Source organism: Microcebus murinus, chromosome 15 (assembly GCF_040939455.1).
Source record: "Microcebus murinus isolate Inina chromosome 15, M.murinus_Inina_mat1.0, whole genome shotgun sequence".
NCBI lineage: Eukaryota > Metazoa > Chordata > Mammalia > Primates > Cheirogaleidae > Microcebus > Microcebus murinus.
The window spans coordinates 39,447,347-39,462,667 of record NC_134118.1 but is presented as its reverse complement, the minus strand read 5'-3'; the positions used below and the strand labels follow the sequence as shown (position 1 = coordinate 39,462,667).

At 34.4% G+C, this 15,321-nt stretch overlaps 1 protein-coding gene across 3 annotated transcripts in view; it reads right to left on the bottom strand.

Annotated features, from left to right (window-relative positions):
- Positions 1-1,344: 1,344 nt before the first annotated feature.
- IQCM (IQ motif containing M) overlaps positions 1,345-15,321 on the bottom strand; it is a 363,621-nt gene continuing 349,644 nt past the window's right edge. For all 3 annotated transcript variants that reach the window (XM_076010594.1, XM_012783746.2, XM_076010595.1), the window contains one exon: positions 1,345-1,787. In XM_076010594.1, the coding sequence (XP_075866709.1) occupies positions 1,675-1,787 (113 nt within the window). In that variant the 3' untranslated portion in view covers positions 1,345-1,674. The remainder of the gene's footprint in view (positions 1,788-15,321) is intronic.

The window sequence follows — 15,321 nt, the reverse complement described above, 5'->3', positions numbered from 1 at the left end:
TTCTACAGCTCTAGAGTGAAATATTGTCACTGAACTTAATGTAGGATCACACTTCTAAAAGACATTCAATAGCCCTACTTCAGTATGCTAAAAATTAAGAATAGTCAAATGTAGGAAAGAATCACATTTTATTAGAGGAAAAATGAACTCTTTCTACATCCTGCCCCAAATTGTCATATGTATAACTTAATTTTCATATTTTTATAAAGTAATTTTGACATTGTTTATATATTATTTTTCTCTTGTAAATACATTTACCATTTGAAACAGTGATTATACAACATTCATTAAGAAATCTTACATTTAAGTTTGTAAGTGACTTTCATTATACATCCACGCTTTTGTTCCCAATTTTTTTTGGAATAGCAATGGTGGAAATCTAGCCAAAGTTTTACCCTAATAATGCTATAAAAAAGAGCAGGTTGATGATGTGTGACCAGGCTGAGATTTAATTCCTGTGAGTTTTTCTTTTAAATTGTGCATTTTCCAGCTTTTTTCAGTATACAAATAAAGAAAAAATACTTTTTCTTTAAAATGAAACTCTCAATTGCCAATAAGGAGGATATGGATAATTTAATTTCACAGATAAGCCAAACTCTACATTTTAGCTAGTAATCACTTTTTTATCTATCACATATTTTGTAGCTAAAATTTTCTGGTTAGAGAGCTCCATTATGTTTTTTAGTCCATCTTAGTTCTAGTTTGATGAGGCCCTGACTTAACATGATTTTTGTAGTTGGCTTTTCTAGATATTCCATTTTAATAACTTCTATACGTATTATTCTTACAGTAAACTACAATGCATGAAAGTATCCTGAGAGTTGTTTATTTTAAAACTGATGAGTCTATGACAGAAGTAACCTAGGGAAAGAATGATGACAATGGGACATTTGTCATGTAGTTCTCACCTCTATTCATACCTGGCCTCTATGTCATTCTGTTCCTCCAAGCATTCATTGCACCTTACTTGTTTCTCTAATTTCATTCATAAATAAAGGGATGGACAGATGGATAAAAGTAACTTCAAGATTCTTCAGAAACTGATTTTAGCAATTGTGCTTTAAATCCTTTCAGTACTAAGGCAAGTAAATTCAAGAATACCATATATTGACTTAAGTTTTTCAAGCTAGAATGAGCAATGAGTATGGAATAATAATACTATCACCACACTAAAAATTAATATAGCTTAAAACAATTATTTCCAAAAAAATTTAAGTGATGAAGGATATTCTGGCAAACAAAGAAATTCTTTGACGTATATGATTTCAGCAAATCACATTTTTATTTTTTTTAAGAATCAAAATGATGAATTCAATAACATTTCATACCAGAATCATGAGTTTTAGAAATAAGAATTATAAAGTTTCTTTATGGCATTTATTGCTAGGGGAAGAAAACAAACTTCAGTCCAATGAAAGGAATACTTGACATTATGTAGGTTCACTTCAGTATGATAAAACGAATGTTTTTATGAAGAAGATCAAATGAATGGTATTCATCTAAAGATATTTAGAAATTATAGACCAACCTGTCAAAGTCCTTCTTCGTACACACAAAGATATTTTTCCTTTGTTTCTGCTGATACAGAATTAACCCATGGCCAATGTTAACCTATTTTTTTGGGTAGACAGGATCAGTTACTAAAGGTAACAACAATTGTGTTGAAAACATTGATCAATTTTTTATTGCATTATACTGTTGTCTCATTTTCCTTTCTCTCATGGATCTGGCCACCAACTTCCCAACAACCCGGATGTTAGCTCTTTTGAGTAATGGATGTCCATTCACTATAAAACAAAACATACAATTACATTAATAAATTTTCAATTAATATGATAAAAATGTGTCATGCTTTTGAAATCCTAGAATATTATAGGAAATTAATTATGGCTGTGCTAGAACAGGCTAAAGGTTTTACTTGGGCACATTTTCTTCAGATGTATTGTGTTACCTTATTTGAGGGCTGTCCAGAAAGTATCCTGCCATGTAATATAAAAAATTATGAAAATTAGGACTGGATACTTTCTGGACAGTCCTCATATGCCATGCTAACAAACTCAAAAACAGTTACTGTTTGACTAAAGAGTTGAGGGGAGGGATGACAGAAATTTGGCTCCACTAATGTACAGAACATAGTCAGCCCTTCATATCTGAGGGCTCCCCATTGGAGGATTTCATCAACCATGGATCAAAATTATTCAGAAAAAAAAATTCCACAAAGTTCCACAAAGTAAAACTTAAATTTGCTGTGTGCCAAGTACTACACTCAATACATGTGACTGAAGGAATGTGTAGGCTCGATATTAGGTATTATAAGTAATCTAGAGATGATTTAAAGTATATAGAATGACATGTGCACGTTATATGCAAATATTATACCATTTTATATAAGAGACTTAAGCATCTATGGATTTCAGTATCTGAGGGAGGTCGTGGAACTAAACCCCCATGGATAGTGAGGGATGGATGACTGTTCTTGAATTCAATTAGATGCAACATATGCTTGTTCAAAAGAACAACAGTATTGTAATTTTATATTACAATATGATTAATTCTGATTTTGATATTTGAATCAACATAAGCTGCTATTTGGATAAATTGGTTGTACTTGATCTATCTTTATGTATAAAATGACTTTCCATAAGAAATAAAAGCCATAGATTGGCCACCATTATACACAGCAATAATTTACAGATAGGGTGATATATCTTTGCTGTTTAGGTCATATAGTTGTTATTAAACAAAAACATAACCAATTAGCAAAAAAAAAAAAAGTTAAAGTAATAAGAACAATCGCTAGAAGGAAACAAATGATTTGAGGCATCATAAGAAACAGGGTATTGTTGCTGAGTTCACATACAGATATATATATCTGTATTGTCATTAGAGACAAAGAGCAAGGCCAACAAAATTATATTAGGCCACATAAACAGAGGATTTGGATACATATTTCTACAAAGAAAACATCAAAATGGAAAACGGGTATATGAAAATGTACTCAGCATCATTAATAAGCAGGAGAATGCAAATCAAAGCCACTGTGAAATATCACCTCGTATGCATCGGGAAAGCTATTATCAAGAAGTCTAGATTAACAAATGTTAGAAGGGTGTGGAGAAAAGGAAACTCTTCTATGCTGTTGGTGGGAATGTACTTTGGTGCAGCCATAATGATAAACAGTTTGGAGGATCCTAAAGAAATTAAAAATAGAACTACCGTAAGATCTATAATTCCTTTTCTGGGTATATACTGACAGGAAATGAAACAACATCATAAAGATATCTGCACTTCCATTATTATTGCAGCATGATTCACAGTATCAAAGATAAGCAAACAGTGTAAGTATCCATTGATGGATGAATGGATTAAGAAATGTGGTAAATATATGCAATGGAATAGTATTCAGCCTTTAAAAAAGGGAAATCCTGCCATTTGTCAGAACATGTATGGACCTGGAGGACATTATGCTAAGTGGAATAAGCCAGACACAGGAAGAAAAATATTGCATGATTTAACTTACATGTGGAATCTGGGGAAGAAAAGGAAAAGAGTCAAATATACTGACATAGAGAATAAAACAGTGGTTACCAGGAGTGGGGGAGGAGAGAAAATGGGGGAAGCAGCTCAGAGGTTACAAAGTAGCAGTTATGCAGAATGAATAGGTCTAGAGATCTAATATACAGCATGAAGACTACAGGTGATGAAATTGAACTGTATTTGGGATTCCTTCTGAAGATTTTAGCTATTCTTTAACACAAAAGCAAAATAAATGGAAACTATGTGGGATGATGGATATGTTAGTTTGCTTCACTGTAGTAACCATTTTTCTATCTACATGTATTCCATAACACCATATTGAGTATATACCTTAAATATATGCAATAAAATTAATTTTTTAAAATTAGTAAATTAGGCCACACTAAGAGTATTTATAAAGTAATTAGTATTAGTAGTTTTCATTGCTAGTTTGACCCTTGGGAAAGGCAACCACCAATTGGTATTTCAACCTACTACAGTTATATGAAATAAGCATGAGATAAGCATGTTATTTCTTGACATGAGATTTTAGGATAAAATACTTTCCTATTGTAAATGTTTTCAATAATATGAAATACCAACAATACATTTCATCAGGCAGAAGATACTTAATATATAAGATTACTCAAGGAAGTTAAAATAGAAAGAAAAGTGAAAATAATGGTCCAAGCTCTTGTTCTTATACATGTGTCAGTGAATGCAGATTTAGCACTCAATCTCAGTTTCCTTATTTTTGAAATGGGGATAATATCTCTCTTGTTCAGTTGTTGAAGGGACCCAAAAATGTATGTCAAAAGATATATGTATATATACTTCATTAACTCTTCAATTGTAATGAACGTACTAACACTAATGCAAGGTGCTAATAATAGAATAACCTACTAATGGGGGTGTGGTGCAGGTGTGGGAGTATATGGGAACACTCTGTACTTTCCATCCAATATTTATGTAAACCAGTATTTCTGTGCAACCAAAATAATAATACTAAAGCTCATTAATTAAAAAAAAGATATGCATCTGATACTTCAAAAGGATTCAAAATATAGTTGCTGGATTATTATCATCTACATTATGACATTATGAAATAGGCTTTTCAAAGAAATTTCACTAACAATTATATAATCTGTTATTTTGTAAACATTTTGATTAAAGGATCATTTCATTTTAGGGTGGATAAAAATATAAGTATACATGATATATCTTTAGCCTCTCAAAGTAAATATTCTTGACATTCATTTCTGCCGCTATGGCAGAATAGATTCAGAGAACAATCCTTTTGATTAAAATGAGTCAAATCCTGAATAAAATATTAAATGTATTTTAACTTCATTGTGAAGCTGGCAGGGAGGAAAGAAAATATAGAGGCCAAAAACACAGTGAAAGCAGTAACCTTAGTAGATATTAGAAATGCCAAAGCCAGTTTTCATGGTCTGAAGCTTTCTGTTAAGCCCTGGATATCTGAACTTCAGCCTTGTGAGGAGAGTGGGGACAGGGATAAAACATAGAATCTGCCCAAAAAGGAGAGTCTAGCATGAGAACACAATGGGGGACTGGGACCTGAGAGTGGGTGGAAATGAGAGAGAGAGAGAGAGAGAGAGAGGAAGAGGGAAAGGGAGAGAGGGAGGAAGACAGGGGGACAGGGAAGGAAGAGAAGGAGGGACTGGGAAGAGAAAGGGAGGGGAGGGGAGTAAAAGGGAAGGGAAGAGGAGGAGAAGGAAGGAAGGAAGGAAGGAAGGAAGGAAGGAAGGAAGGAAGGAAGGAAGGAAGGAAGGAAGGAAGGAAGGAAGGAAGGAAGGAAGGAAAAAAGAAAAACCTAAAACTTCAAGGAGGGAGACAGCAAGAAAACTTTGCTGTTTCTGTGTAGCTGGGTAGATAGATCATAATCCCAAAGCTAACCCTTGGTTTGGTATTTTGGTTTATGTCACTTGTGTGATCCAAAAATATCTCAAATAAATGTAAAGTTTGTTGGGCCCACAAAACAAATAAAAAACCTCCCTAGAGGAAAGAAACTTTAACCAAGGCCTTTAAAATATACCATAAAAGCATATTTTATTAAACCCTAGTGTGTTACAATGTATTTTAAATAAAAAATCAGGGTTTTAAAAAAGTTATACACATAGAAAAACATGTAAAGTATTAATAGTAGGTGTAATTATAATTTAGCTTTAGTTTTTTTGCTTATCCATATTTTCAACAGAAAATATTATTTATGTAAAAATAATAATAATAGAGATCAAGTTTCTAGTTCAAAATATATGGTAGGAAGTTATTTTTATTATAGATAAGAAATAAGAAATTGAATATTTTTGTTTATATTTCAATCATTTAAAGAAATGGTTTTGCACTGTGAAAATATTCAAATAAAATAAATATTATGCTTAATATGCATTTTATACGCTGGATTTTTAGAAATGGGATATTATTTTTTTGTCAAATGTTCAAAGTATGCTTTTGCCCCCACATTTTATTTTAAACTATCTGCAAATTTTCATATTCACAAGTCCAATTTTGTTATTTTTCATGCAAATTCTCTGACCTACTCAAAGTTATATATTATTCTACACTACTGACTACTTCCTGTGAACACTTCAAAATGAATCCTATTTGTTTAGATTCATGCTAAGAGCTTTGGGGTGATGTAAAGGGCACTAGCTGAGACCTTTCTGGGTCTCCATTTCCTATTCAAGACAAACAAACAAAAAGGAAAAAAAACTGTAATTATGTTATTCATGGTGATCTAGTTAATAAAAAGTGAAAGCCCTACTTAACACAGGTTCTGCCCACCAGAAGATTATCAACATAAAGCAAAATACAGTTCTAGATGACAAAAAAATTAAGGATATGTTTTTAGTATACTCAGCTCTCTGTACTTGTGATTTAACCAACTGTAGATCTAAAATATTTGGAGAAAACAATAAAAAATAACAATATAACAATAAAAAATACAAATAAACACAATATAGTATAACAAATATTTACATAGTGTTTACATTATATTAGGTATTATAAATAATCTAGAGATGATTTAAAGAGATGATACAAGGATATGTGAGTAGGTTATATGCAAATACTACACCATTTTATATAAGGAACTTGAGAATTGTAGATTTTGGTATCCACCGGGGTCCTAGAACCAATCCCCTATGGATACCAAGGGACAATTGTGGTTACATTTGATGCTAATATATAGCAGAAGACTGAGCTTGAACCTAAATGTTGTGCACTATAGGATTTCAGAAAGAGGGTATGTCCAGAACATTGGAAGAACAAATCCTCTAGAGACCTCTTTGGAAGAAAAAAAGACCAACAAACCTTCTTGGGGGAAAACTCTTAATAATAAGAGAAGAGTAAGCTGAGCATTTTAGTCTCAGTCCAATGAGACAGTGGCAGTTGGCAGAGTTGGGTGATTTTATGTATTCTGGGCTGCCTCTTGCTATTTTGCTCTGACTTTCCCCTCTCCTATTTCTTGCCTTCCCACTCCGCAAATAAGGAGATTTGGGCCTGTAATTGTGTGAGAGGAACACCCCAAGGAGAAAACGAAACTATCTGAAGAGCTACCTCCTTTATATTGTCCTGGGATCCTGAGTGCACAGGGCATCAATGCTCTGTGATTGAGGTGACTGTGGTACATGGCTCAGGAGGAGGCTTCTCCCTTTAGCAGGTGGCCTTAGGCCCATGTGGAATCAAATCACCACAGCATGGCCTGAACAGGTGCTGGTGGCAACAGCAGCAGCAAGACACCTTTGCTAGGCTTCCTGAGCTTCAGAGGGACAACAGCAGACATTGCTGCAAGGAGACAGGGGTGGGGTGGGGTTGGGGTGGTTCCAGGAATATGGAATTCTATGTTGCAGCCTAGAGTGATGTATTTATGAGCACATGTGAGATTATCCAAGGATAATTCCTAGAATTTACTGCAGTTATTGGGATTGTTTTTAAGGAAACCAAAGATTGTGACCATTTTTGTGACTATAATCTATGTACATATGCATATATATGTGGGTATGTAGTCTGGATATTGTTTCGAAATATTAAAAGTTTACTTCCCAATCCTCACTGCTCCAAGCCCCTGACTCTGCCATTCAGGCAATAGTAATGGCTTCCTAAAGGATGACTCAAAATAAATCACCTCATTTCTTATGCTTACCAATTTTGAAACATGGAAAAATTATAATTAGCTAATAAATATTCTATTCCTGAGTTTTGAAATAATCAAGCCCCTTTTTTATAATCTTCAAAAATGGAAAACATATAGCTATTTAATAAGCATAGCTATTTTAAATGAGTTGGATAATTTTGTGACGTTTCATATATGCACTGTCCCCAAGCAGAGAAATCCAAGAACAAAGAAGGTAAGTGCATTTCAAAAAACAGGTTTTAAAACACAACGCAAAAACAATACTTTGAAAAGTAAGGCTTCTACTTGAAAGAGTATGGCTTTGTTCAGAATGAATAGCATTTTGGGGATCCAAAACCCTAGAATCTGAAGATTTTTAGCGCATGGAGCCATACAGTAAAGAAGATTGTGTGATGGCATGAGCACTCTTTCTAACTTAAAGGAAATAAGAATTGGATCACAAGACTGGTGGAGGAACAAAATAGGAGACATTGATGAGCTCTTGAGAACGGGGGTACCCTATTCCTTGTACCTTGCCCTGGGGGGACAGAAAAAAGGAAACCCCAATGATGGAAAGCACATATAGTTTGTGGGAAAATCAAGGGTGCAGGGGTTTTGTTGAAGGGAGCTACAAACCTCTTAGTGACCAATTAGTGCTACAGCAATAACTGTGTGCAGTGTCTAGATGATAGTTCTGCAGCCTTACAGAACAAACTGCAGCCCAACGTGGTGTGACAAGAGCTCCTGATATTGCCAACCTTGCCAATGGGGCATGGGGATTCTGAGAAGGCTGGCTGACTGGAAGAGGCCTAAGGTCAATACAAGGAGAGAACAGAGGATATTCATTCAACTACTGGGACCATAGCAGAAATTAAGAATGGATGCCAATGAATGGCTTCCAAGGTCCAGGTGGCATGATTTATGCCACAGAGGAGGCCAGCAAGGAGAGATTACATTGAGGATGTCTCTCAGTAGATGAAAGGAAATGAGAGACCAGGCCCATTTTAAATGGGAGCTCAGTCACATAGTAAGAATAGAGGATGAAATTAGATGACATGTATAAATAATAAGAGCAGCATAAAAACACAAAAGTTAGAACTGTAGCTTATAGAATATTGAAATAAAATAAGTCAGTCTAATTACTAACAGGAAAACATTTTCTATGTGCTGTACTTGAGAAGGAAACTTCACATACTATACAATCTGGAAATACAAGTTACCTCAAAAGTGATATCAACTCAATAAAAGGCATAACGGAAAAATGAGCTGACCTAAGTAACTTTGCAATTCAGTGTTTTGATTGCAAACTGGAGGCTAAAAACAAAATGCAGATGGATAGATACAGATGCATATGTATAGAAATAATTGTAGATATGTTTACAAATACAGGCAGGTATTCATATATTTCCTAAATCTGCCCTCTCAGAAAGCCTGGAAGCAGTGACACTTTAGGGGCAATGAACACAGTCAGCATCCAGATCTTGGTTTCTAAATGCCATTTTCCAACAAAAGGAAGCACAATTCCTGGGAGAAATGGCTGAATCTAGGGCTAGGACAGGGATAACGTAAGATGAGCCTGCAGAATTGTGTAGTGCCAGAAAGTAAGGAAGCGCTCATAAGAAAAAATGATAGGGGCATGTCACAAGGACACAGGACCCCACCTGAAAAAACTCCCAATCCCTTTTACATGCTTTGTTAAGAGAAGCTTTTCCTGCTCCTAAATTGAATATGTAGTTCTCTATATTGATTTTCAGAATTTTTATTAATTAAATAATTAATTAATTTGGACTGGTTGTTGACTTTTATCAATTGCTTCCTTTACTATTTATTGGTAATAGTATATGATTATTCTCCTTAAAAGTGTTGATGTAATAAACTATGAGAATAGAATTCTTAATATGGTATCATACTGATATTTCTGGCATAGAATGTGCTTGGCCTTAGTACCGTGTTTTCCCGAAAATAAGACAGGGTCATATATTTATTTTTCCTCAAGAAGACACCCTAGGGCTTATTTTCAGGGGATGTGTTTTTTTTTTTTAAGTATGGTACAACAATCTACATTTATTCAAATATAGTTAAGTCATTTTCTTCTGGAACATCATCATAACTCTCCAAACCCAGAATTCCATCCTGAATCTCTTGCCACTATTTCCTTTAGAACCATTGGCCCCAACCTCTCATGTCAACCAATAGAGCTCTCATGGGGCAGATGAGAAGGGCTGCTCGTCTTCTTTATCACTCAGTGACAAATGCATGGGTTGTGCAGATACGCTGCATAGCCACGCCCATCACTAGGTCTTATTTACAGGGTTGGGCTTATATGGCGCAAATGCTTAGAAATCCTGCTAGGGCTTATTTTATGGGTAGGTCTTATTTTTGGGGAAACACAGTATATCTTTTAATAAGTGGCTGGGCAATTTAGCTTTTCTCCACATACTCAGTACTCATGATTACTGAGGCAAAGAATGCCCAACCATTTCCACCTTGTTAGAAACCCTCTTTGGATCCTTCAGGCCCAATTATAAGAAATCCACTCTTACTAAGAGCTCTTCAGCCAGGTTTATATAAAAGTGGCTGGGGCTGTTTCCATTACCTAGATCGCATTCTCTGCCCAGTGGCTAAGCAGTGAGGCTTCCAAGAAGCAGGAACAGGAGAAATGAAAACACAGGAGCAATTTTAGGGTTTTTAATTTTAAATTCTTCTTCATTATATTTCTTCTTTTGAGGCTTTAAGGAGGTGATTGAAAAATACAGGGTAATAAAAGCAGAAGACATTACAGTCTATGTAAAAGGCACAAGTAAACTTCTCTGAGCTGACATAGATCCTAATATTCCAGACAAATATATGAGATGAGCATAAGAGGAAGCCCACATAGAAAAGACATTTTTAAAACATAAAAAATATGTGTACAAATTCATTTTACTCCAAATGTTCTATATAACATGGCATATTCCTTGACCTTCATTTATTTCGTATATTGTCATAAAATCAAAGTGGTATGGTATTACTATGATAATCTACTAAGAAATTCTCAAACACATGCTTCAGTATTCATTTTATTCTAATTATGTCAGGACAACAGCAGAGTGAAGATTCAAATTGTTGAATTGTCTCTGAGAAGAAACAATCATAAGAAAATTAAACAAGTGTTCCAATGTATGTGCATACTGGGATAGAGCAAAGAAGGTTCAAACCATTTGTGCTCATAATTTTTTGAGTTGTAATTGAAATCCAATTGAACTTAATGGGGTTTAGATAACGACACTTATCTAAACTTTGCAAACCAATATCTCACCATAAAGTGATAAAAATTCTTGCAACAATTTTAGCACAGAGCTTACAGCATGAACTTTGGAATTAGAAAGACCAGAATTCAAATACTGGCACTTCTACTTAACACCTCTGTGATCTTAGGAAAGACGAGTTTGTGTTTCTTCATCTGTTAAATGAATATAATAAAAGTAGTATAAAAGAATATACATAAAGCATTTGATTTGGATTTGAATGTATAGTAATTTCTCAATAAAATTTAATTATTATTATTCTCCTTCTCTTCTTTTTGTCCTCCTCCACTTAGAGGAGCAATTGTAGCTCATTACCACCTGCCCTAGTATATATTAATCTTTATTTATTTATTGGGTTTATTGGGTTTTTGTTAAAAGAATGTGCTTGCCATGTGAACGCCGCCTCCAGAAAAGCAAACTGCCCTCTCTTCCAGGGGACCACCAGATTGTTTCCTCTAACCTTTCCTCGTGCAGATGTCATTCCGTATCTACCACTGATGTGCCCACATTGTGCTGTGTAGACCACTGAAGTACATCATTCTTTCACACTGATTAGTTTTGAACACAACACTAACTCCTTCACCCACAGAAACAGCCCAAGTTAGATTCTGAGGAATATAATTTTTTTTGTTAATTCTTAGATAAATCAGACAGGTAAATCTATTTGGTATATCCAAGAGGTCTGCCAACACACAACCCAATCTTCCTGACTTTCCACCCCTCCCTTCTTATATGAGCATGACTCTGGAAATATTACAAGACTCAGTCTAGAGGAATTTCTCAAATTCTCTTCTCTCAGACCTAGATATTAGGCAATGACAACTTCTGGGTAAGCATATTTTTAAGGGGAGTTTATAATCCCTCACCATATAGTGTCTGCATCTGTGGAAAGACTTGGAACAGGGTGTTTATAGGGTAAATATACTCACAGTTGTAAATTACCACTAGATGTCACCCTTTGTCACTGCTAAGCAAATGTGGGGCGGCTTCCTACTACCAAAGTGCTCTGCAGTCTAGGCACTTGTCCCAGGCCCAAGAAACACTAACAGTAACACTGACTCTGTTCATAACCCACTGCCAAACTGGAAACAAATAATAATGGTTAATCTCCAATGTAAGCCCAAGGCTGGCTCTGGGTGTCCTCTGATCAGGATAGTAGAACCCATTTATCTTCAGCAATGAGTACTTCACTTAATAGGTGTCTGTATCCAAAGAGCTGAAGCACAACTGTAGTGTTTCTCAGTCTCCAAGGGTATCCAGCTTTTCAAGCTCCATGCAATGAGATGGCTGATGGAATCACCTCTTTTGTTACCTTAGATTGTGTTGGTGTCACTAGCAAGAACTCATACGAAACTCTGATTTTGTGATGAAAACCAAGATTAGTCAATATTTCTTTATCGTATAAAGCTCCTACACAAACACAATCTAATTCTTGCTGATTCTCCAAGATTCTTTCTATCATTGCTCACAGATTATGAAAGTTAATTTTCAGGTCAAACACCTACAATTTTTCTTTCTCAAAGATTCACAGAAACTGAACAGATAAATCCAGCAACAATTTCTCAGTAAGTCCATCCCCAAAATATTTTTGTGGAGCTGAGTTCATGAAAAACCCTAGTTCTAAGTCTTCTAGATTCACACTTCTTAAAGCATTTATCTGTTTCTATGAATGGCCATCCCTAGGGCTTTCGTGGCATGGTCCAACCATGACCAAGTCCATTTTTCCATTTGATACATTCCATGAATTTCTTAAACTTTAAAAAAGTATTGTAATTAGTGTAAACTAATGATTAGAAACACTACCAAAAATTTAGCTTAATTTCAAGTTATAAGTTCTAACACAGTTCTAAGGCAATGATAAAGGATTTTTACATATAAGAAAATGTCAGATGTGTAGCCTCCTAAAAATTATTTAAAAATAATATTTAGAAATCTTTGTAATAGTCAATGTTTTTACACATCCATTTGAAGCTCCCTTTAAAACCATACTCCATCTCTTTCTTTACTCACCAATGCTCCCTAATACCAAGCCCATAAATCCTTTTTTTTTCAGTATCTTCCAATTTATTCATGGCAGCTGTCAAAAATCTTTCTCTCTTTCCCCCAAACATCAAGATGTGTTCCCATTGTCATGACCTTTCTCTATTCTCTCCCTTCTATCTCCATGCTATTAAAATGTGCACTCTCCTGAAATGCTGCCCTCACTGCACATCTCTACTTCTTTCAAGCAATGCTCTGGAAAGACATTTTTCTTCTACTGTGATAGATTTTTTTAAGTGAGAATCAGTCTACTCCCACCTCCTTGAATTCTGAAGAATAAAATTCTCCAACTTTCTAACTACTACTGTTGTAATGGTTATAATGGTTTCCTGTATAGATAAGGAAATTTAGGATTTGAAAGGCTAAGTAATTATGCCCAATTAAGTGGTGGACTATGAATAGACTCCATGTCAGTATTACCCTACAGTCTGAGTTAGAGAGGCAGTATTGCACAGTGTTTATGGAGATCAATCCTGGGCCATACTGCCTGGGTTTGAAACTTCACTCTACCACGTACCATCTGTGTGACTTTGAAACAGACTCTCCATGCTTCAGTTTCTACATCTGTAAAATGGGAATAATGACTATGTCGCTACCTACAATTGTGGTGATCATTAAATGAGTTAATATTAATGTATATGCAATACACACACAGTATTATTATAAAATTATTTATCATTATTAGCAACTATACTGTATTGCCTTTCAAATTCAAAAATATTTTTAAAACATACAAATTTATTAGTGAAAATAACAGATGACTAGTCTCCAACTCAAGTTATAAATATGGAGACAACTTGGCTTCTTTAACAAAGAAAAAAATCACTGACCTATGTCAGATACTTCATTAGTTGCACCCTTGATAAGTGTTTGAAATATGTAGCAGACACTTAATTACTGTAGTGATGATGACATCAATAATAGCTAACATTTATTGAGACTCACTGTGTACTAGGTGGTTATTTGACTCTTTCAACAACTTTGTGGTAAGTACTTTAATCATCCCTGTAGATAAATGAGAAGGAAACTAAAGCTAACAAATAAAGTAACATGCTCAAGATCAAGGACATATTAAATGCCAAAGCTTGGGCTTTAATCCACTGGGGTGATCACAAAGCCTATAGCTAATATAAAGCCATGCTTGAATATTTCCTCAATTTTCAGTTAAATATGTTTCAATTATTTGTAAGCCTAGTTATATTTCTTTAGTTTATTTTTATATTGAATTTATATTTTGTTTTATAAACTAAAGTTGTACCATAAAAATACTTTTTTAATGTAAGATGTTCCCTAAATCTTGAAATAAAAGAAATTCTGGAAGGTGTGCCTGCTAAACCTATGCTCATGTAGGTATGTGCAAATTTGAATGTAGTCTTCCTAAGAACCTTGTAAGATCGCCCCATATTAGAAGAGAAAAGGCCCCATTTGAATATGGGGCTACCTTATAGCCCTGAAAGTTTAACAGCAAATTAAGGTCACAGAGACAGTAAGTGACAGAATGGGGATTTGAATGCAGGTTTGGTTTTCTGATCACAATATAATTTCCACTAAACTGAACAGTTTTTCAAAGTGAGGATTGTTTCTTAAATTTGCCAGTTATTAATTTAAATTTTTTTCTTAAAAACAACCTAACTTTCATAAAATCAATCTGTAATCATACTGTGAAGTGTATCTCTTTTTCCTAATTTATTCTAATGCCATATTTCCCTGTTTTTGAAAGAGAAAATTAGTGGTGCTGCATCCTAAAATTTTTGTTATTTGGCACCTACTATACTGGTAGTAATGGTTTTACATATAATATCCATCATATCATATCTGCGTAGCACATGAATATTGTGTACCAGTCTAGACAGTTTCATGCCTGAGATAATTTATAATGCAATCTGTGTCTATAAGATATAATAAACAGAATAGGTAAGAGATGCTTCTCAGAAAAATTGCAAAAACAAAGACTTTGTGTTAAATCTTCTGAAAGAAAATGTTGACTAGACTGATATTGTTAAAGCAAATTCAGTAATAAAATGTAGAATGTTTTAAAAAAATACTCTGGATCTTATTTTGTGCTGAACACTATTAAACTCACTTTATTTGTATTGTTTTATTTATTTCTTAATCACAACCCTATATAACAGGTACCATTATAATCTCAATTTTAAACATGAGGAAACTGAGGCATAGAAATTTTAAGTTAATTTCCCATAGTCACAGGGTTAGTAACTGCCATATCTGGACCTCGAACACAAGGAATGTGAGATGACTGACTCCAATACACAACAGTGATAACTGCAACAGCAACAATAACAACAATGAATCAGGCGCTATATAAGCACTTTACATGTATTT